The sequence below is a fragment of the Phyllostomus hastatus genome, unplaced genomic scaffold, assembly GCF_019186645.2.
Source record: "Phyllostomus hastatus isolate PE091 unplaced genomic scaffold, TTU_PhHast_1.1 phas_contig_152, whole genome shotgun sequence".
Classification (NCBI taxonomy): Eukaryota; Metazoa; Chordata; class Mammalia; order Chiroptera; family Phyllostomidae; genus Phyllostomus; species Phyllostomus hastatus.
The window spans coordinates 8,017,904-8,042,633 of record NW_025333622.1 but is presented as its reverse complement, the minus strand read 5'-3'; the positions used below and the strand labels follow the sequence as shown (position 1 = coordinate 8,042,633).

General features: G+C 34.3%; 1 protein-coding gene across 2 annotated transcripts in view; it reads left to right on the top strand.

Annotated features, from left to right (window-relative positions):
- The window catches only part of DCN (decorin), a 41,384-nt gene that overhangs the window by 4,950 nt on the left and 11,704 nt on the right, over window positions 1-24,730 (top strand). For both annotated transcript variants that reach the window (XM_045830488.1, XM_045830489.1), the window contains exons 3-5: window positions 12,577-12,689; window positions 19,531-19,744; window positions 20,572-20,685. In XM_045830488.1, the coding sequence (XP_045686444.1) occupies window positions 12,577-12,689; window positions 19,531-19,744; window positions 20,572-20,685 (441 nt within the window). The remainder of the gene's footprint in view (window positions 1-12,576; window positions 12,690-19,530; window positions 19,745-20,571; window positions 20,686-24,730) is intronic.

Below are 24,730 nucleotides of genomic sequence, written 5' to 3'. Positions count from 1 at the left end.
GTTCAGACAACAGAGTTCAAAGATTACTAAACTGTAAAGTATGCAGAGTTATCAGAAGCAAAACAACTTTGAAAATAAAAAAATTTTTTAAATACCAAAATACTCCCTTAATCTCTGGGTCTTATCTTTGCCTTCATTGTTGATATTTTCTATTCTAGCTGTTTATATTCTTTAGAAAGTTTCACACTTACTCTTTATAAGGCATGGTGTAAATATTCAATATAATCACAGAGCACATATATCGAGCCCAACATTGTAAATACAGTTTGATTTATCATCTTTCAAGAAAAACTTGGCCTGGGAATTTCAAGAGCAACACACTCTGAAGATAAATCTCTAGAAGTTTAGAAGTCCCAGAACATGGGCCAAAAGGGAATGAATTTAGTTTACATGGCAGCTGATTCATCGTCTTCTTTTCTTTTGGTACATTTTGTTATTGGAAAGGAAAAAGAAAAATGTCCCCAGTGAATGATTCTACCATGGTGTATTTCCTTGTGGAAGAAACCCATAGCATAGTGGGACATTTTTCAGAAACCCTATATTCATTCAAAACATGATTTCTAGCAGGATTTTTCTGGGGGAAAAATGCCACTAACTTCTACAGTTGAAATAAATTAAATACGAAGACCCAGGAAAACATAAAACATGTTAAATAATAACTGAAAACCAAACTAGCTTCTTCAATATTGACATGCATTACATAGATTTTTGAAACCCAAATAAATGTATAGAAAGCATATAGAAAGGTTGTAAAAAGACTATAATACAATTCCACTAGATTAATTCATTCATTCTTCAAATATATTGAGAGCCCACAATGGGTCAGATCTTTTCTAGGCCCTGGAGAGAAAGAAAGATGTACGGTTCCTGTTCGTGTGAGTCTGGTAATCTACTGGTGGTGGGTTTGTTTGTTTGTTTTTTGATTTGTGTAATCATTACTAAGGAGATTAGATTACTATCAATTCAAAAGAAACTTCTATAAGCATCTAGAAACTATGTGCTTTATGGGTTTAGGCAGAAAAAACAATAAGGTTGGAACTATCTGAACAAAAGAATCAGCACTTGATGGATATATTGGTGATAAATTTTTTCTGACATCACTAACATGGCTGAGCTCCCAAGAAAAGTGATACAAGTTTAAATTTCCCTTTGCCTCTGAACAAGGTTAAAAGACTTCATGATTACTCCCACCACATATTATCAACAAAGAAAAGGCTAATGTTTTTGAAGAATGAAGACTTGTCCAGTCACTTCGCTTAATTTTATTTTTCCATAAATAGTTTTACTATTTGCATGATAAATGGTCCATAAACCTTGGTTCTGATAAAATCGTTACAAGAATTGTCCAGTTGTCTATCGTGAAAAAGGCCCATGCCTACTGCGCAAAACTGTACAGAAAAGTGTAGTTTTCAAAAGAAACATCAAGGTCTGTTGACTTGGGTGTCTCATGACAGTTTTGTTAATGTTGTTGTTTTGTTTATTTTCTTATTTTTAGATGAAAATGCTTTCTATGTTATCTTTGGTCCACAGGCTGGCACTCAATCCACTAAGCCACACCAGCCAGGGCAATGTTGTCTTATTTCTAAGAGCCCAGAATGTACATCATTCCTTTAGTGTTTTTGAGAGGGAAGGGAGGGAGAAAGAGAGAGAGAGAGAGAGAGAGAGAGACATCAATGTGCGGTTGCTGGGGTCTGTGGTCTGCAACCCAGGCATGTGCCCTGACTGGGAATCAAACCTGCGATGCTTTGGTTCTCAGCCCGCGCTCAATCCACTGAGCCACGCCAGCCAAGCTTATTCCTTTAGCTTTTAAAAGGGATTTTATTTATTTAGTTTTAGAGAGAGGGTAAGGGAGGGAGAGAGATACATCGATCAGCTGCCTCTTATACACTGGGGACCTGGACTGCAAGCCAGGCACGTGCCCTGACTGGGAATCTAACCAGCTACCCTTCAGTTCTCAGGTCGGCACTCAATCCACTGAGCCACACCAGCCAGGGCTCATTCCTATACTATACATAGTTTTACTGACTCACAAAAAAGAATTAGCTAAAATTGTAATAATGATCTGTCCTGGGGAACCATATTTAACCAAGAGAATTGAGTTCTAATGAGCAGTGGGCTCATCCAAGTTAATTTTAGTCTTTATTACTTCACGGATGCCTATCTAAATATTTAAATATGTTATCGGAAGTGTTGGTCAGATATTCCTAAGACAGAAAATACATTTCCTTTAAAAAATTGTTTTTATTTTTCAATTACAATTGACATGCAATATTACATTAGTTTCATGTATACAGCATAGTGGTAAAACATTTATTGTACACAACTTATAAAGTAAAAAAAATACATTTCTTAAAAGGAAGAGCAATCCATATCTACTTGCCTTTACAAAAACACTCAATTCACATTTTCAACTACTATCTAACTCTTGATCATTTTACGATTTTGGCCAGCTGTTCAGGGCCTTGATATATTTATCTTCAGAAAAAAATCACAATCAGTCTTAGAAAGCTCATTATATGTCTGAGGTGCCTGACTCAGAGTAGAGGCTCAAAATGTTTTTTCTCTGTGATGATTATATGGAGTAAAAGTAGAAAGAAAGCAAGGAAGAAGAAGTGGGCAAATTCATTCATACTAAAGGCAATTCAGTTTTAAGTTCTCTAGTGATCTGAACACGGAGTTTGTATTATAATAAAGAAAAAACTGCTGAGCACATTGGGATAAGACTTGTAAATGCTTATCTGTATCAAAGGCTAATGTTTTCTTCAGGGTTATTCTTGGCAGGGCTTTTAATTAGCAGACAGAAGCTACAGTGTTAAAGGACAAAGTCCTTTGTCAATTTGTCTAAACAATGTTTAATATAAAAAAATTTATTTATTAAAATGTTTGACTATATTTGCCACTGAGTTATTTCTGACAAAGTTAAACATCAGCTTTTTAAAACTGTTCTTTTAAAGCTAAGAAGTAAAAACTGGGACAGTAGAACTGGATAATTACTCCACAGGAAAATTTGAGACCTTCAGGAAGATACACTTACTGTTCAGGTTTCTAGTTATAATTTATAAGAATTGCAATATATTATGTTTACCTAGAGCATGGCATATTGAGAAAGTAAACATATATCTTAACCTGCTGGAGGAAGTAATGAATTCTCCATAGACATTGGTCAGATTGGTTTGGCTAAAAATGTTGCAATTTAGCTTGTAATTTAAGCCAGATTTTTATGAGGTCTATAACTTCTTTCTTTACTATCCTATTAAAACATAAAACAATTCACTCCTAATTATAGCATTTATAAAAATAATAATATAAAAATAAATGTAGGAACAGAAAATTCAGAAATCTGTGGGTTACTTTGAAATAATAAACTCACAATGCAACTCATTCTTATCCAGTCTTTTGAAAATGCCCTAACATTGGTCCTGTGACTAAATGCTGTGTTTCATGTAATTAGTATGTTGAAGAAAGACAGTCCCCCTTACTTGTGTGCTCTTTGAATTAGCCATTCATCTTTGGATCAGCTGTCCAATTGGCATTATGTGGTTATGATTTTCATTGTTTGAATAAAGGGCAGATCAGCGTTGACAGATGAAATAAGTGTAAGCATTATACTTTTTACTATTTGTCCAATTTAAAGGAATAGTTATTGATACATTTCTTATAAACAAGATTCAAAAGAACTGAAAAATCTTTTAAAATTATTTAGTAATGTAAAGAACTTGGGTTATACAGTTCAACAACTATGAACTCAAGTCCTACTTTACCATTTACTACCTTTGGCTTTGAAACTTTCAAAATCGGTTTTCTCATTTGATAAATGGGGCTATATCTTCATTAGATAAGAATAAAAATGTTTTAAAATGTTTACCATAAAAACTGTTACATTCAGTTTACCATTTCAGGTAATGTTGCCTAATAATATGAGGTTATTTCTGATATGTTTGTTTATTTTTCTTTGAAATCGAGAATCTTTAATAAGTGTCAAGTTGTATATAAAATAGCATTTTCTTTTCCCTTTGCCCTACAGAAGGCCACATCACCTCCAATGTAAGTGGATGAGTTAGAAAATTGTGCAATTACTCAACAAATCAGTGTCCTCCAAACACTATTCCTTTGAACAAAATGGAATTGGTTGAGTGAAGAACAATGAAGCACTAAGCTACTTATAATCATAAAGGATTCACATCCACATACTTAGCCCTGTAGAAATGATGTCAGAAGATGGAAGGTTTTATTTTGCCATGTAAAATCATAATAAATAAATACTGTTCTTATAATGCACCTCATACTGCAAAGGATATTTTAATTTTAAAAAACTCAGGGGAAAATGTATAACCTTTTAAATTGCAAAAAGTTAGTTTTTTTCTCTTTAATCATTTTCTCACCTGTTGAAAATTTTGTTAGTGGTCACAGCGTGGGACATATTATAGTACAGCTTGTCTCTTATCTGGGAAAATTAGTGTACCAGAGGCAAACCTTGCATATGAGGTAAATGAACTGTTAGACTTCCATGACATCAACCCAGTAAAATAATTAGGGCTCTTTTGTAAAGGAGTAGAGAGAATGCTGGAAGCTCAGTTGCTTTCATGCTGATCTCTAGCCCTGTAGCAGCAAGGATGTGGGGTGACTCTCCTTAGGAGTTCAGATGCATCAAAAGGGCCCACTCCAAGATGTGGTATAGGAAAGATAGTGTGCACAGAGCATGCCCAGTGGGTTTCTGAAGTTAGTGTTGGATAGAGGCAAAGTATGACAGATCTTCAGATGAAGCAAGGGGAATGCCCAGGAGTAACCCAGGTAACCAAGGCTCCTGACTCACAGGGTTAGAGATGGAAAGGAGGAAGAAGAGAGAAGTTAGAACCAGAGGAAGCTACCATCTCCTTGACCTGACTGAGAACTGACACATCCTTAGTTTCTCAGTCCCAGGAGGGGAGAGAGGCAGCTGTGTGGGGTCAAGCTGTGTTAGACTGCAGCTGTGGTGCATTCTCCTCTGTACGACCATTACTGGCTCCAGAAGACAGGATGAGAATGGGTTAGCCAGAACTTCAGTTCCCTGGATAAAAGAGGAAATGCAGAGACCTTTTAATTTTAACTTTTTTTCTTCAAAAAAGTAGCAAGATTATATGTTTCCTTGAAAATAAGGATAAGGAAGAATTAAACCAGTTTGCATTTCAGTCTTAATAAAAGGAAGAAGCCTTGTAGCAGTTACACTGTAATATTCAAGATAAAGTTAACCGTTAACTTCGTCTGTGGATTGTTTTGAGGCAACTTCTGAGCTTGTCAACTTCTGTGTCTTCATTGTAATACACATTTGTTTTGATTGTTCTTTAGCAATCAATGATATGTAATAATTATTATTCACTGTCTTTTTATTTCCTGTTTAAACATCTCTTTTCTCTACCAGAAGGGAAGCATGGCAATAATTTAACTTTGTAGACCCTCTACTCAACTAATTGCCTTATGTTTGGTAGGTTGTCATACATGATAAACACTTGACAAATGAATAAATGAACAGATGTAGGCTTAGCCTATGGATGAGTACATAATTCTACACTACTCTTGATTCTGTGAAGCTGGAAATAGGAGGGATCAGGTCTGACTAGGCAATAGTCATCATGGAGCTGTGGTTCACCCTTTCTTATTTTCTTTGAGAATGACCTTACAAGGAAGCTTATATCTTCCTTGAGTTTATTTGGAAAAACAATCCAATTGAAGAGGGAATCTTCTATATCTCAACTGTGGTCTGGCTACCATTACAGCCAAATTGCCATTTTTAAGAGGGAAAGAGGGAAACACGCATGCTTTGGGCAGGAGGTATTTTGATGGGGCTGGATGTCTACATATTGTTCTGGTTATATGCCAAAAACTGAAATGTATCACCATTATCCTAATTATTAAATTGAAAACAGAATTACAAAAATACTGTTGGAAATCAATAAGGGTAAATAGAGGAGTTTGGATCCCTGCCACAAGCCAGAGGGAAAAAAGCATGTTATGGGACAGTCTGGCCTTTGTTCAGCGTGGTGTTTAGCACCATTGCTGACACTGCCTAACAGAACAATGCTAGTCGTCACTGGGACTAGAGAAAAAAATAAAATTACATTTACTAATAAGACTTTATTTCAGAATTGATTTCCCACGAACATCTTAAGTAGACTTTTAATTAATAAATAACCCTACTTTAAAGATGATAAAATTTCTTTTACAGAATTTGGGAGAGCAAATAAATAATTCAGAAAAGCCTTAGAAATAACTGTATTTTAATGGAAAATGTAGGGTTATATTAAAGTATGCTCACTGAAAAATAGTTAAATTTAGGTAACTACTCTCTTCTTTTTACTATTGCTGAATAAATATTTCCTCAAAACTTGGCAACTTAAAAATATAATTTTAATTATGATTCTAGGTATAGGAGTATTGAGCAGTGCTCAGAACGGCTGTTCTCACTTGAGGTCTCTCATGCATCTGTAGTCAGGCATTGGCTGTGGCCATTGCTGTGGGGTTGCTAGCCTAAGCTAGACCCCCAGGAAAAACAGCTCAATCCCATGACTGGCAGCTGGTGCTGCTGTTGCCTAAGAGCTCTGCTTTCCGTCATCTGGAGTGCCTCAGGTGGCGTCTCCAGGGTGGTGATCTCAGCATAGACAGAATTCTTTCTTACATAGCCTCTGGCTGCCCCCAGAGCAAGCATCCCAGAGGAATGGATATCAGCTGGACAGCTGTTTCTGAGCTAGCGTCAAAAGTCATGCTGTGTTACTTCCACTACATGAGTTCATAGAATCATTAGGAGGCCAGGCCAGATTTGAAGGAGGTGAATTTGACTCCATTTCTTGATGCGGGTGGGGCAAGTTTGTATTGAGTAAGAGCAAATTGGGTGGGAGATATGATTAGTATCAGCTTTGAAAAATGCAGTTATCTACACAGTCATTTAAATTATATACATTTCTTGACAAAAAATAAAGAATACCCTAATATAAATAAAGACTAATACTTTACAGATTTCCAAGAGAGTAGAGGATTTGCTGCCATTAAAATAGGATTATATTGACCATGAACAATTTTTAGGAGATTTCATTACTAGTTGGGAGCATAGGCTTGTTAAACTGAGGATTACCATCCAAAAATGGAGCTTCAGTAGATAAGCTCACCAAAGGCTCTAAACTTCATGAGAACAATGATCAATGCAGCAAGATGATGAACTGACTGACAACAAAAACCAACCCAGTATCAAGAGCTTTAGATAAAAAATCTGTGTGTGACATACCTTCCAAAGACATTTCAACTTCCAGATAATATGCATTATAATTGTATTGTGCAGAGAGAAAAAAAAACACTTGTTACAGAAATACAGACTTGTAATCAGCAGGGTATTGCCTCCTTATTGAAGATAATTATAGGCACCAATAATTTGGACCCTGCTATGCACTGTGGCAAGGAATTATTTTGTAGAACAGTTTATTGAGTTCTCAGAAAAATCCTGTGAAAGATGCAGGAAAATTAAGGAATAGAGAGTTTAAGCAACTTTTCCAGTGATCTTAAGGATCAAGAAATGGACCAAAGTTAAAATTCCAATAACAATCTTATAAAAAGGTGTGAGAACATTTTTAAATATACAAAATTTACAAAACGACAGTTGTACACCAATCATCAAGCTTCACCAAGTATCAACTAACTCCAGTATTTTCTCTATAACCCCACGACTTCCCCCTCCATGTTACTTTGAAGCACATTTCAGACATCATATCATTTTATCCCACAAATATATCAGATAATTCTCAGAAAGATTAAAACTCATATATTGTGATATATCAATCACAATAACCAGATCATATCAAAAACTAAAAGCAATTTTTTTATTTTGCAATTTCCTTTAGTTTTCATTCATCTTTATTTTCACATTACTACATATGTTCCCATTTTCTAAATATTATCAAATATTTATCCAATGTACAGATTTTCAATCTTATAAATGTTATAAATATTTTATTTTACAGTTTATTTGTATGAATCAGAGTCCAAATGCAGTATATACATTGCAATTATTTAAATAGCTCCTATGTGTCTTTTAAACTACAGTTTCACCAACATTTCTTCATTTTTCCATGCAGTTTATTGGTTGAAGAAATTGGGATTTTGTTGAATCCATTTTTTTAGTAGATTTAGCATGTTCCTTTGACCTCTATATATTTTTTGTAAATTGGAACTTACATCTTGAGGCTTAACCAGATTCAGGATTCATTGTTTCTTCATTTGTTTCTTTGTTTGTTTGTTTCTGACAAAACTAATCCACAATTGAGGATCTGTTTCTCCTTCCAAATGCTACAATCACTCCCTTCCCCACAAGAAATTTGAGAAATACATGTTGCTCAAAGAGGATTGAGTGCCGGACTGTGAAGTAAGGGTCACTAGTTTGATTCCCAGTCAGGGCACATGCCTGGGTTGTGGGCCAGGTCCCCATTAGGCGGCGCATGAGAGGCAAGCACACATAGATGTTTCTATCCTTTTCTTTCTCCCTCCCTTCATCTCTCTCTAAAAAAACAAATAAATAAAAGCTTTTAATAGAAAAAAGAAACTATCACCACAGGATCAGACACAATGTGGAACAGAAAAGGCAGTCTTCTTCAGACACACAGGTGACCGAAGTTCCCTCACAAGTATATCAGACACATAAGAGGACTACAGCAATTTTTAGGTACAAATATTGGGGATAATATGTTTGGTAGTAGCATTTATTTCTAAAATGTTCTTGGACAACCAAGAATCAGAAGGAAAATTATGATTATTATAGTTAGTTGTACCCCAATACTTCTCATGAAAGTAGGATGTGAAGAGATGATTGTAACAAAACCTTAGCAGAAAAGACTCTGAAGCCATATCCTGAAATGTTCACCATGGGAGAGCAGGGCAGACTGTGAATTCAGAATTAATCAATCAAAAATCTACATCCTGTGTGTAAAGCGATAAGATTAAAGCTCTGATGAAGGATAGTCATTTGTCCTTGCTTAACCAGAAGTTTCAGAAAAGAAAGAAACCTAAAATGAAGTAATACATCAGAAGCTTATACATAAGGAGTTTGGAGGGCAGGGGTCATCATTATCTGGGTTGGCTAGGATGAATATTACAAGGGAGGAAAATGAGTATGCCTTAAAAGATTGCTAGAATGGAAGCAAAAGGAAATGAGTGGGTGGCATATTCCATACACATAAGGTATATGAAAAGAAGGGGTAGCTAGGAATAAGCACAGTATGTTCAAGAGAAATCGTTGACCAGCATCTTTAAAAACATTCAGAATATTTATATGCATAAGTGGCACATTGGGTTGTTCTGGAGAGACGACACATAACATCTTAGTCCTGGTCTAGCGTAGCTATGAGGTGCCTCAGATACGCCATTTAACTTCATTGAGTTTCTGGCTTTTTACTTATAAAAAGAGATTGTTAGATTAGCTTAGAAGTTCCTGATTTCTGGGACAAATAAAGTTTTTTTGAATGTTGAACAAGTTAATTTTTTATTAAAGTAAAAAATCCAACAAAATAACAACAACCTGCCATCTACTATTAGAATCTTTTTTTTAAGATTTTATTTATTTATTTTTATAGAGGGAAGGAAGGGAGATAGAAAGACAGAGAGAAACATCAATGTGCGGTTGCTGGGGGTCATGGCCTGCAACCCAGGCATGTACCCTGGCTGGGTGGGAATCGAACCTGAGACACTTTGGTTCGCAGCCCGTGCTCAATCCACTGAGCTATGCCAGCCAGGGTTAGAATCTTCTTTTTTTTTAAAGGAGGCACATTTAAAACCAAGGCAGTGTGTGTGCAAATATCTCTGCTGTGTGTGTTCCACAGTTTATATTAAAATTAACCAGATTGCCCTTATCTTTTTCTGATTTTTATATAGCCTGATAAGAACCTCACCATGGAGTCTACCTGATCAGCATCTGGGAACCATAGACTAGTTGATATTTAATGGTCCTTCCCTTTGTGACATTCTAAGGATTTACAACTGGCATAATTTCCCTATCCTACTCTGCCTATAGTTGTCAAGCAAGCTAGTTAACTAACACCCAGATGCTCTCTATAGCCCTTTAATGTGCAGCCATGCTATTGAGTCTGCTGTCAGAACAGTTCTTGTTGGGGTACACACAGGTAGAATAGAAAAAAAAACTTTTAGCTGGAAGCCAGAAGAATTTTCTTCTGGTCTGCATTTTTGTTACCCCAGCTGCTTGAACTTGTTCATTCATTAAATCCTTCTAAAAATTATCTAGAAAAATGAAATGCTCATAGTGCCTTACCCATCTCACTGAATTGCTGTGAGATCAATAAGATAACATATTTATTGCTATTTTTATAACTGTAAAGCTACATAAAGTTTTAATGATAGAATAGTGATATGTAACATACCCCAAATAGATATAAAGTAACTAGAATTTCAGAGAAGTTGTAAGATTATGATTTTGATTGTAAAAATGAGTTTCTAAGAACTGAACTATAAAAATCTCAAGCCTAAAGATGTTTTTATGATAAATCTTCAGAAAAAAGATTTTGATTTACCCTAAGCATGTCACATTTTTATGAAATCTAGGATGACAACCTAATCAAAATTGTCAGCCATCCAAATATACCATTTTTTTGTCTTCACATCTGAAAATTAGTTGTACGTTGCATGGAACAAATGTCAAAAAAGCCACTAGAATTTAAGTCCAACCACATACAAAAGGCCCTGGCTGGTGTGGTTCAGTAGATTGAATGCTGGCCTGTGAACCAAAGGGTCGTGGTTTGATACCCAGTCAGGGCACATGCCTAGGTTGCAGGCCAGATCCCCAGTTAAGACTTTGACAAAGATGCCTATGGAGTAATGATTAAATGTAGGTAGTAAATTCTGTTCAAAAGAAAGGAAATATGCCTTTTCTTGGCTGGAAAACAGTAATTATCAGCCAAGGATCTGGCAGAAGTCTACCACTCCTAATTGCATGAAATCAGCAAACTGACATTTCTGAAAGCATCACTGATCACAACGCAGTACAATGGAGTAACCCACCTCCAGGGTGGCTGGCTGCTCTGGTGGTTTGCTGTCCGTCACCGAAAACAGTTCAGTCTTGTCATTTCTCTGAGAACTGTTTCTGTGATTTCTTAGAATATAATTTACACATGTTTAGGATCACCTGTATTCTAATATTCATGTTTAAAACAATTGTTGATCAATGTATTGGGAACTAGACTTTTTTTCAGAGCAGGTGATTTCAGGTCCATTTTCTGTAGTTTTCACGGAAGACATGAAGATAAAATATGGCTACCATGATGATTTACCAGTATGCCCTACGTAAGATTCAAAACTGGAAAGCTATCTTCTTCTCAATATTGCAGTTATTATCTACCCTGTTGCAACTTTTTTTAAAATTGGAAACTGTACATTGAATTATATTTTCCATGATGATGTGGCCAATTTTTGTCTTGTTCCTGCTCTATCCCTAGGACCTAATAAATTGATGGTATCTAGGAAGTATTCAATAAAGCATTGATGAATAAATGAAAGCATGATGTTCAATACTTCAAGTTTCAGATATGACAGAAAGGTTGAAAAACATTTCTGATTTATGTTACAAAATTTTAAAATTCAGAAACAATCACATGAGTTTATGTTAATATTGTAGAATCTCAAATTTTGACTAAAATTCTTCATCAATATGGAATGAAAAATGTAAGAAAGGCAAACAAATATATAATTTAATATTTGTCTCCATTAACATTCCAAGTGATGATTTATTGTAAATGCCATTTATCTTGAATAAAACAGTTCATTCTTGTACTTCTAGTTGAAAAAATATGTTTTAATACAAAAGAATATTTTTATTCATTATGTTTATGTTTATATACTACAACCATAACTCAGTTATTTAGACTAAAATTTAATGTGCAGAAGAAATGCTTGACACTGATGATTTTAGACAAGCCCAAAGGTTTTTAGTTCATTTTATTCTAATTAGCCACATATCAGTCAGTCATGAAAATTGATAGTATTTTGGTATTCAATTAGAACTGAAAGAACTCCCAAAAGTTTGGATAAGTATTCAAGTTGTTGATATAATAATGTGGTTGCATGTTTATAGAATTTTAATCTTAAATGTAGATCTATGAAAGTATTAGGTTTATCAAAAAGATTTTTAACTGATGATTTGGCTAAAACACTTCTCTACTAATAAGATATTTATGCGAAAAGGTGTAGATTTACAAATAACTTGTACTTAACACTTATTAAATGAATAACTTTTAAAACAAGAATGAGGTAGAATATACTGTGTACTGATTATTTAAGCCAAATCCTTTACAAAATACACAGTTTTCTTTTATAAAGAAGAGTAATTGCATAATAAAAAATGTGTTCTGTTTACTAAAAGTAAATCCTTTGACTTGGTTGGAAAAAGTAAAGCAGGTATTTTAAACTACAACTAACATAATTCCTAGAAGAAAATATGCTACTTGTAAAACTTTCATTGCAAGAGTAATTTCTTTCTAAACACAACCTCTGTGATTCTGTAGTAATGTGTTTCTTCTCACTGACTCAACAGTACTTTTATTCTCGTGTTAGGTCTGGACAAAGTACCAAAAGATCTTCCCCCCGACACTACACTGCTGGACCTGCAAAACAATAAAATAACCGAAATCAAAGATGGGGACTTTAAGGACCTGAAGAACCTTCACGTAAGAATTTTGTGTTTTGTTTTGTTTTGTTTTGTTTTAGTTTTTGAGTTGTAACAAGATCTGACTCAAAGTATTTTTCAAAACAAAAGCTACGTAAGGCCAGGAATACTATATGGTAATAAATAAGCACCTAAGTTTTTATTCAATTCTTAGGAGATGATGGGGAAGCAAATCATCATAGTCATTAACTCCTAAAAATAAGCCACATTTTTACATATATTGCATATATACTTAGTGCTTGTTTCTTAAAATTACTTAAATATTAATCTCATGTTTCATGACTAAAGGTATTTATCTTTCCAATTACATTCTACTTCAGTAGTGAAACAAAATGGACTGATTTCAGTATTATTTTATTTGTTTCTTTTGTTTTTATTTATTCATATTCTAAGAGGTACAAATTACTTTGAAAAGGCTTATAGATTGACACCAAGAGAAAAGGGGGTAATATTTATATTTTATTTAGCAAATATAATTCCATCTTCAAATATAGATGTGTGCACATATATATATATATACACACACATATATTGCTTTGTATTTTAGATTATGCATACTGCATTTTTATCTGTATCTGTGTTATTATTATGATTTTCACTTAACTCTATTCTAATATATGCCAACACATCTAGTCTACCAGTCAGGATTTCAGCAGAAAAGAGATGGCATTCTCAAAAGGATTTCACAGAGGAGACATTACTAAAGTGACTCTTCACAAAGGGTATGAGAACCAAGAAGGCTTTGTGAGTCACTCAAGCCCACAAGGCCTCAAGGAACTAGGGAGTCCCAGAGCCTTGAGAGAGGTGGGGAGCTGTAGTCCCATCTGATTTCCTGCCAGTGTCTTCTATGGTTGAACCTAACTGGAGGCCAGAGGACAAAGGCATATGGGTAGTGAAGTCACCAGAGCTTGGCCTTCCAGGACATAGGGAAAGGTCAAAAAGGGCAAAGAATGAATATAACTAACTGCATTTGGGAGAAGTGCACTAAAAATGAGAAATGATCAACCTTATCATATAGGTTTAAGCCTCACTAAAGTAGCCTTCTGTAAGTGTCTGTCTGTTCACATAGAGCATCTGAATCCCTATAAAATTTGTTATCTAGTCCAGTTCTTCACCTGTGATTTCCTATCAAAATACCATTGTGCATTTAGTGTTACTAAGCCAGATTTCAATGTCCAAATAAACACTAAATGTCTCTCTGTCTCTGTATCATACTCTGATAAGCCTCTCTTAAAATATTGAGTCTGGTTCTGGACAAGACATTTTAGGAAGGACATTAACTTTTGAACATCCAAAGAATGATCATCATGGCTGTAAAGAATCTGGAAATCATGCCTTATAGGAAGGACCATTGATGGAGATGTGGCTATCTAAAGTACATGCGAAAGGTCATGACTGATATATTTCAAGGGCCATGTTGGAGAAGAGAAATTGAATTTTCTTGCTTCAACTACAAGATTTCAGAATTGTCCTATTGACAACTGAGTGGAAGTTTAGAGATGCAGACTTTTGTTCAACATTAAAAATAACAATATATAGAGTTAGAATTTTCAAATAACGTAGAGGATTGCTTAGTGATCAGTTACCTATTTATGGAGACAAATATAATAGAAAAACACTCATAAGGTTTATAAATGTAGAAAACTCTATGTTCATATTCATTTTTTCTTTTAACCATTATAAAAATTAACTGAGGAGTTATATAGTAAGAATAAACAATACATAGTAAAATATAAACATAAAAATAGTCTGGCTGCTATACATTAGAATAAGAAATGTGTGTTCAAGGGAAACACTGTAAAGTAAAATAAGTTGACCATAATATGCTACAGAGTTCATGTAATGAGAACAAGATGTAGTAATCAACTTTTCGACAGCCAAGATGAGAAAAGCAATAAACATGTATCCATTAGGAGAATTTTAAAGGGAAGCATATATCTTTTTTTCTTAAGATTTTAAGATTCCCCATTTAACTGTTAATTAAAATAATAGCACTTATAAAGTTGTGTAGTCTATATATTGAAGGGTCCAGGAGTATACTACTGGATATCAGTAGTGAATGTTAAGAGCGCTGAGTAAGAGAAAAATAAGACATCATTTTAAATCAGGTCACCAGTTAATGTTTTGAGAAAATATGGAACAAAGAAGTCTCAGAATATTAGCAGAATTTTGAAGAGAAGAGGGTTTTCTGCGCAAGAGGGAAGGAAATGTAGAAGTCAGTAAGAAGCAGAGAAATATGGATGCCAAGATCTATTTATAGACTGGCTTGGGTGAAAGATTCAGGTTCCAGGACAGTAGAGGATAAAGTTTGAGCTAGAGATCTCAAACCATGGCCCCCGGGGTCCATCTCCACTGGCCGGTTTGGGGCTTGAGTGCCTACCTCACGCTCTGCTTTCATGTGATTGCTTCACAGGGGGTGTGCCCACCATGCTACCAACAGGGTTTTCAGCGAGTATTCAAACTGTCATTGGAATAAACTAAAAAGGGTAATACTAAAAAGGGAATATTATTTATTTCAATAAACTAAAACTTTTAAAAAACTTTATTTTATTTCCATGTGAAAGCTACTTTTTTAAGAAAGGAAAATTTTCTTCCCCTGATTGCTACTTCCTGTGTATTTATGTATAATCTGAATAATTTGTTTAAACTCCTTATATCCTGAAATAAGAGGTATCTAGTTTCTATGTTCTCATTAAGTCTGGCATTTATAATAATGTGTTCTTTATTTTCCACATCTCCATCTATGTATGTTTTTAGGCAATCATCTTCTTGGCAATCTCTTTTTTCCTACTTCAAAGTACACATTGGAAGATGAGAGAGAGAGTTTATTAGAGCTTCCAACTATTCAGAGGATGCTAAGTGGCTACTTTTCTCTTAGTCTTTCATTCATGATCATTTCTATCCTTGTTATTATGCAAATAAACATCATAATTTCAGCCAGGAAAGCCTCACTGGAAAGAGAAGGGAAGAGACAAATGAATATGTAGTGAGGGTTAAAATGAAAAGGATTTAACAGAAAAATGTCTATTTTTTTCTCAATAATTTGATCAGTTTACAGCTCTGTGGTTCATTATGAGTGGTACATGTTGTATGAGTAATTATATGTAGTAGAAAAACTATATACTTGTTCTATAAAATAATAGAAAATTTCATGTCGATATTCAATACTTTTTAATTGAAGCTTAAAATCTAGTAAGGAATTTTTAAGTTAAGAATAAAAATTGTCAAAGATTGAATTATAAAAACATTTGTTTAACAATTACTATAAACTAGGCACTCTTCTTAAGACCTTATATGCCTTAACTCACTCAATTCTAGTAATTATTCTTATGAAGTAGACACTCTTGATAACCCCATTATGCAGATGAGGCCACTCAGTTACCAAGAAATTGAGTTACTTGCTCATAGCCACAGAACCAATAAGAGCCAAAACTTGAGATGTAAACTGAGGAGGAGTCTAGCTTCAATATATGTACTAATAATTTACTATAAATTTGATAGCCACCATACAATTCCTTAAAACAACACCTGGTATAGTGTAAGCTGTACATAAGTGGCTTTGGAAAAAATTTTATGTTTCAATTCAGGGTTCCATATTTTTTCAGCTTTATTGAAATATAATTTACCTACATTACTGTATAATTGTAAGGTGTATACCATAAAGAATTGACTTATACATATTGAAAAATAATTATCACAATGAGATTAGTTAACATCCATCATCTCAGGTATTACATTGTTTTCCATTATGATGAGAAATTTTAGGATTTACTCTCAGCACTTTCAAATATACCATACAGTAGTGTTAACTCTAGTCATCATGTTGTACCATATATCCAAAATTGTTGTTTATCTTATAACCAAAAGTTTTGTACCTTTTATCCCTTTCTTGGATGGAGGTGGTGAAAGTGCTTTTACTCCTGCTTCCAGCCTATTTCTGTTGCTTGTCATCTTTTCATCACCTCTCCCTGCCTCCCAGGTTCAATCACTTTTTTTGTTAGTTACCTAAGAAGTAGGTTGTCCTGATTTTTGAGTCTGTGCTTCAATTTTAGATTCAATGTCCCTCAAGGCACTTCTCATTCCCAAGCAACACTTTCTCTTCTAATTCAATTCTCTCAGCCTCTTAGCTAACTAATAATAATCCATTTCTGCTTGTTTTTCTTTTTTATGTTAGGCAAGGTGGTGTCCAGAAGAACACCTGGAGTTTATCTTTTTCTTCACTCTGGACTTTCTCATTAGCCACTGTAATTAGTCAGTTTTTTCCCATCTCAACATTTGCCATTGCCTGTTATTGTATAAGTACACTTTCTTAAATACATATCCCTTTGTATGGAACTAACATCAACCATCTTTAACAGTACTGTATATACACAAGTAACTTTCTCATGTGTGAATCTGTTTTAGATGACATTTTAATTTACATAGCCCTTAAAAGTTTACCTTATTATGACCAAAATTTTCAGTTTTATTTTTCAAATCTGTTTTATTCTGAAAACAAAGATGATTTTCACTGGACTAAAACTTTCAACGAACAATAATATTTGAAAGGCACTTAGTAAAGAAGCAGTCTATATATTGTAATTTTTAATCCTCACAACAACCCCTGCAGGTGCTCTTATTACTCCCACTTTACTGAAGAAATAATTGGGGGCAAATGTCATACTACCCCCGAAATCATCAGCAATCATTACTGCAACATACTCACAGGCACTGGCATCATCTAGTTATTAACTACTCAAAGAGGTAATACTTTATTACTTGGAATAGTAGGTAATGCATCCTCAGGTTAATTCTCTATTAATAGTTTTTAACATTTAACATGAAATAAAATAGATTTTCAAACCATGGTTAATGGGTTTAATTATATCAAGATTTCAGAATTTGAGGATCTCCTCTGTTTTTAAAATTAAACTTGCACTATTTTGGGTGTCTTTTAATGATGCAAATCCTCTGAACCTCTGGCTCTGGCTTATACTGATTTCTTATGTATTTTGTTTGTTAATATAAATTTTGTATGACTTATAAACCCTGATGACTTTGTGAACTTGCTGTACTCTTCACTGGAATTTTTTAGGATTTTGTTTTGATTACCAATGCATAGTTTAGAATTACATAAAAGTTATGTTACTTGTAACAAGTGTTAACTAATTAAATAATGTCAACTACATGAGGATGGACATGGTGTAATTAACCAGCTGTTACTCTAAAAGTTATTCCTGCATTTCTGAGACTGGACGTTCCCCCTCCTCTGTTGCTCTAGTTTCCTTCTCATCCTTCTGTGTTTTCATGGATGCATAAATGTTACTACAGTTGAAAATGCAAGTTTTTTAAAACTTGCTAAAAATTATTCTGTTAATTAGGATTAGTTAACAAAAGATTTAAAATAATAAGAATGGTATGGTTCTGTAGACATACAGATCTTTGGAAGACAATGAGGTAGTCCAAAAATACATTCGGCAATAGCTATGGAAATGGCAGTAATGAATGTTAAGTAATTACCCATATTAGGACAACCCCAAAAACAAAAACTTTAAAGTTGCCCCAAAATTAATATACTTAGCTATATAAAACCACTATATGTAAAAGGGGCAAGAAAATAGAAGAAAATATTTTTAGGCTCTGACTATCAGATTAACTATATCTTTATTTTCTTAACCAATTACCAAAATTTAATAAAAATGAGAAGTATTGTGATCAGGCAAACCCTTCCCTCCAAAAACTACAGTAAATCATAATAAAATGAATGGAAATTTTTTAAAGCTCTCAAGCAACAAAAAATGCAAAATAAAGCAACATGCTACAACATAATATACTAATTTGGCAAACTTTTGAAACAGATCATCCACATTTTTGAGGCTTCAGGAAAACGTTCCTGCCTTGTGCAGCTGGTGAGAGTGTCAGTGGGTGCTGCCCTCTCTCAGTGGGGCCTGCGACAGCAGTCAGGGCAGTGAACTGAGAGGCTGGGAAACCAGAGAGTGGATGTGTACCTTTTCAGGTGTTTTGGGTCACTCCAGCAATTTCAGTTGTTAGGAATATTATATATTGTTTAATATTATATATTGGGTTGGGCAAAGTTTGTTTAATTTTTTCAGTACAATGACTCTAATAATGCTTAGTTGCCATTAACATGATCCAATACAATTTTGTTAGATTGGATTGTGACAGCTGTCATATCAGCATGCATTTTTAAAAAAACTTACAAAAATTGGTAAATTTTCATGAAGCCATTTTAGTACTAAAGATGTAAGAAAATATGCAACATTTTTGGTATATTATGCTTTATTACTATAAGAAATGTAAAAACACAACTGAAACACACACACACAAAAGATTTGTGCAGTGTATGGAGAAGGTGCTGTCACTGATAGAGCATGTCAAATGTGGTTTGCAAAGTTTCTCGGTATTATGGGCATTTGGCCAAATAATTCTTTGCTGTGGGTTTGTCTTATGTACTGGAAGATGTTTAGCTGGACCCCCGGCCTCTACCTAGTAGAAACCTATAGCAAGACATAGCCTACATTTTCAAACTATCCAAACAATAAAGTTATTGGTGACAATTACAAACATGTGTCTTTTATTATATGGAAGAAAATAAATGAACTTTTTGGCAACCTGATATAAATAGATATATTTCATTATATTTCCTTCCCTTTTATTCCTGATGTGGAGTCCTTCATATACTTCTTAAAGGAATCACATCTGATTGATATTTACTGATTTCTTACAACTCTGCAGGTTTCTCTGCTAGCTTCATCAATGGAATGAACACACTACCCACTCATTTTTTATATGTGTGGAAGGTTTTGGAATTAAGAGAAGGTTATTTTATTCCCTATCCACAGGCATTGATTCTGGTCAACAACAAAATTAGCAAAATCAGCCCTGGAGCATTTTCACCTTTGGTGAAATTGGAACGACTCTATCTGTCCAAGAATCAGCTGAAGGAATTGCCAGAGAAAATGCCCAAAACTCTTCAGGAGCTGCGTGCCCATGAGAATGAGATCACCAAAGTGCGAAAATCTGTGTTCAATGGACTGAACCAGATGATCGTCATAGGTACAGATATCCTTATGACTCTAAGACCAGGATTCAAGGTTCACCTTAGGAGATTTCAAGTTAAGCTTTAGCTGCAGGAACGTAAATTACCTAGAACTTAAGCCTAGGTAAATTCTAGGTAAATTTCCATATTTTAAGCCTAGAAGAATGGCAGGAGCAGGGCCAGGAGAAGTAGGATTTTGTGCCTTCTACAGCATTCCTGTTTCTCATCTTGGGGTTCTAAGAATATAGAGAAAGCTCTAGAGCTGAAGTTACCCTACTGCATGTCCAACATGCTGGACATAATTAAGTAGGGCTTAATTAGAGATATTTGAGGATAGATTTTTATGTAGGAATTGGTTTTATCTGGAACATCTATAAATTATTTGCTTTTAAAAATGTGTTCTAATGTTTTGCGCTCTGCATGACAAAATTAGAATTTTATAATTGGCCTACAAATGTTAGATTCAAATTATGTAACAACATTTTAATGTATTTTAGGGAAGTAATAGTCCCATTATAAGTGTAATATGCAAATACTTGATTTTGTTGATTTCTGGGCAAAGTTGTATATGTACCTTAAATAGTTTTGTTGTTATTGTTTTTGCTATTACTCTTCCATAAACATTTGTATATTTTTTTTGTTATTTGTTGTTCATTTTATTAAGGGTCATTATTACCCCATTTTGCAATCCCTTTGAGGAACATAGCTTTAATTTCTCTTTGTTTTTCAGTAAAGATGTTATTGAACCAAATTTCTGTTTAATTCTTTGTTGAGATAAACACTGCTCTGGCATGCAATATCCTAAAATTGTCTTCTAAAAGCTCTGCACTTACTGCATTTGCAGAACTGGGCACCAATCCACTGAAGAGCTCAGGAATTGATAACGGAGCCTTCCAGGGAATGAAGAAGCTCTCCTACATCCGCATTGCTGACACCAATATCACCTCCATCCCTCAAGGTAATGGCAAATTCTCCAAAGCAGCTTGAAAATCTAAATTCAAAGACTTTCGTACTTTAAAAAGATATTTTTTGTAAACCTGAATGTTGACTCAAGTAGCCAACTTCATTTCTAGTAAATACCCTATCCCTGGAAGTGTTTCTACTGAGCCTGGCTGACCACTTGGCCAACTAGGCTCATTGTAGAGATGGTCCGGCTCTTTTACCTATAAAGTCTCTTCTAAGGTGTAACTTAATGCACAGTGATTTCACATAATAGAATTGTGACTTCACAAAGATAAAAGCACAGTTATTTTAAGAAATAGAGTGCCTTGGTGGTACTTTGTTAAAAGAGTGATAGATACATGGAAGTACCTCTGAAATTGAACCAATTTTTTCTTTGAGTCCCTAATCTCTTAGTGAATTTTTTTCCATTTGAGGACTATACAGTTAATACTCTTTGAGTAAGAGGATCCATAGTGACCACACTCTTATTTAAATAGAGATGGTTGTTTCTTATAAAGAATGTGGATTTTGGAGTCTGTTTGCTTGATTTCCAATTGTCACTAATTGGAAGTTATCAAAATCAATTTCTTTATTTTTGAAGTGAAAATAATATTAATAATCACCTCAGTGGGGTGTTTTAAAATTAAACAAATAATTAGAGGAATATCTGGCATATAGATAAGTAGTGGATTAATATTACCTTACATAGTTCATTTAAAATGTTTTAAACATTTATTTTGCTTAGGCAAAGTCCCAAACACAGGAGACAGGACAGTGAATAGGATATATTACCTGCCCTCAGGGAGCTTATTGCCTGAGCATAGCCCAACAGCTCAACAGTAATCATGGCACCGTCCTGGGGGTAAGCTCATTGTATGAAGAGTTACCCTGGCACATAAGCCAGTCTTTCTGAATTGGAGAAGGTATCAAATCACCAAAAATAAGTTCTTGTAATTTTCCCATTTTCCCTGTCTTAGGTTCTTCAGTCTCACAAAAATCCCTCTATATTCTCAAATTTTCCTTTCAATCTGCCCCTTCTCCATTTATGTCTCATTCTTAGGCTGAGTAGAAAATGGAGCTACTTGCTCACAGAAAACAATGACCCTTTATTGTGCTTCCATAAAAACTTCAACTTTTGAGAGTACATATTCCATAGAATGATTTATTACCACCCCTTGCCATCTCCACAGTCTTCTTTTTACTATGGAAGATATTTTTGACTGATAACAGCAACTGCTGGTATAGATAGAGAGATACATAGATAGAGAAGGCATATTGATTTCCAGTTCATAAAGCACATTCATATTCACACTCTGACTTGTTGCATGTAATAAGTGATGTTTTTTATGCCCAGTTCAGGGATTATATATATTTATATATTTATGTTATATAGCTTATGCTGTATATTTATGAGATATATATACATACATAGAAAGTTTTACATATATATTTATATCACCTTAGAGAGCTGTAGGAGGTGAAGTAAAGTTACTGGAATTTAAAGTCCAGATCCTTCCACTGCTTCACGCTGCCAGATGGATTTCATTAAAAGAACAATCTTTGATTTTTCTCTCCTTAATGTATCTTCCTAAATATCCCTCAGTAATACATTTTATCACTTAGTGAGAGGTTTTTCTACACTGTCTTATATCCTTTCTCTACCCTTGGTGCTCTTATCATTTCTAGCTGGTTTTTATTTAGTAAATACTTAATAATATTAAAATTATGGTAACTAAATTTCATTCAGTATATGTACCGGATACCTTTCATGGGTTCTGTTATGTGTGTCAAAGGCTTTTCATGGATTGTTAAATCAATCTGGAAACAACCCTTTGTAAGTAACATTATTAGACATGTTTTATAAATGAAGAGAATGAGGCTTCGATTGTGATCGGTCTTGGAGCTGGGAAGTAGTAGAGTGGGGGTTGTGCGGGGGTGACGTCAGAGCTCCTGTGTTTGACATTTTGCTCTGCGTCCCTATCAAGGCCTTACTCCACACATATTTATTCATATCTGATGTCAAAGTCTGCATTCTTAGGCTGGGACCCTTCTGTCTGAACATTACCTATTTTCAAGGAGCCTTAATGTCTGCATGTTACCTTCCAGTACTGTATTGCAGTAGAATAAAATGTAGAGATTATAAATTCACACTTGAGTTAGACCAACCTGAGTGAGAGGCCTGCTCAGCCTTTTAGTTGCTCTTTGACTTGAGGCTATTTGGTCCACATCTCTAAAACCTTTGTTTCGTTACCTGTGAAGTGGACACATCAATGACACCCATCCTCATCCTCAAGTACTTGTGAGGATTACGAGATGTAAGACTTGTAATGCACATATATGGTATTTGGCCCAAAGTGAGCTGTCAGTATATTTTGTCTTAAAATGGAAGGGGGAGAAAAGGTAACTATAGGTTTTTTGGCTAAATGCCGCAGTGCCAAAGGCTGATAATGTTTGCTGTTGCTTTGACTCCTCTGTCCTATGCAAAGCTTCCATCCACAAACTTCTTCCTGACTATAACTTTCCTTCTGAAAAACCGATGTGCCCAAAAGGGAGACACTTCGAAACTAGGTAAGAATGACAGATGTGATGATGCTTCCTGTTGCAGGCACACTGCACTTTAGAAGCATCTTTTCATGGTGATAGGGGAGAAAATAGAGGGTCCAGGAGAAGTAACGCCTGCTGGAGTGTAGTCAGTAGGGTAATAATATGGATGTAATCATTTATAGTTCTAATTTGAACATTTCACCTAAAATGCCATATGGTATGCTTGAGTGAGATATTGTTATGCTACATAATTACATACTTATGATTTTGTAATAAAAGTGGGGTGCTATCTGTGCCAGATCCTATATATGCAAAATTTAAAAAATTTCTAGTGTTGCATTCATTGTTTTATATATATATATATATATATATATATATGCATATATGTGTGTATGTATATATATGTGTATATATGTATATATATTCATTTGTTTTAGTCATAGAAATAGTTTACAAATCCACATCCATTTATTCTAAGCAAATTCAAGTGGTTGAAATTTCTTATTTCAAGAGTGATTGGGATTTTCTATTATATATACATGAGAATGATACAATTGCCATTTCATTTCCTTCAGTTTAGAGCATACTATTTTAACTCCTTTTGACCATCTGGAAACTTACTATTTTCTCTACTTACTACCTAGATAACCTACGACAATTGTAACTTTTAATCTATGTTTCCTCATCTATGAAATGGAATAAGTAAAAATAATTTAAATAATGAAGAATTAAATGAGCTAATTTAGGAAAAGTGCTAATCTCAGTGTTTGGCACAAAACAGACATTCAGTAAGCAGACCCTTTCCTTAACATCCCCCACATAAACAGAGAAACTAATAGTCACTTTCAAATCAAATATAGACTAAACTTTTATGGTAAATAGACACTCTTGACAGAATTCAGTGGGATGCAATGAAAATTTTAGACAAAGCATAACCTGTAATTTTCCAGTTGTGTTTTTAGTGGACAAATAACCAACACTTTCTGCTAAGCAGATGTTAGTTCTACATGTAACCAATTTGCAGTTTTCTTTGTAGTTATTGCTATTCTAAGTGGAACAATATGTTCCACTTAGAAGATAAAAAAAATTGTATTAAAGTATAATACCTCCTCAGATGGCAGAAGGAAATGAAAATAAAATATCTAAAGTTTTCTATTTATATTACTAAATTTTTAGAAATTTTAGCCATTCAATAAGTAGTATGCAGAGGTTTACTGGATACTTTGGATCTGAAGTGATTTCACCAGGTGCTCTACACATGCTCGATCACTTGATCATAGGACTCTGCACTCAGCTTGTATAAAGAAACAGTCTTGATTAAAGAGTCCAAAGCAGCTGTAGCTCTTCCCATATACCTATGCTGCAGAGAGGCATTTGATATTTTTATGAAAAAGTTAGATTAAGTCAGTATATCAGTGTTGATTTTTAATGATCAAATACCTAGTTAACTTATATATGATCTCTGTATTATCATTCAATTGATCATCTCTTCATTTTAGAGTTATGATATTTTGTCA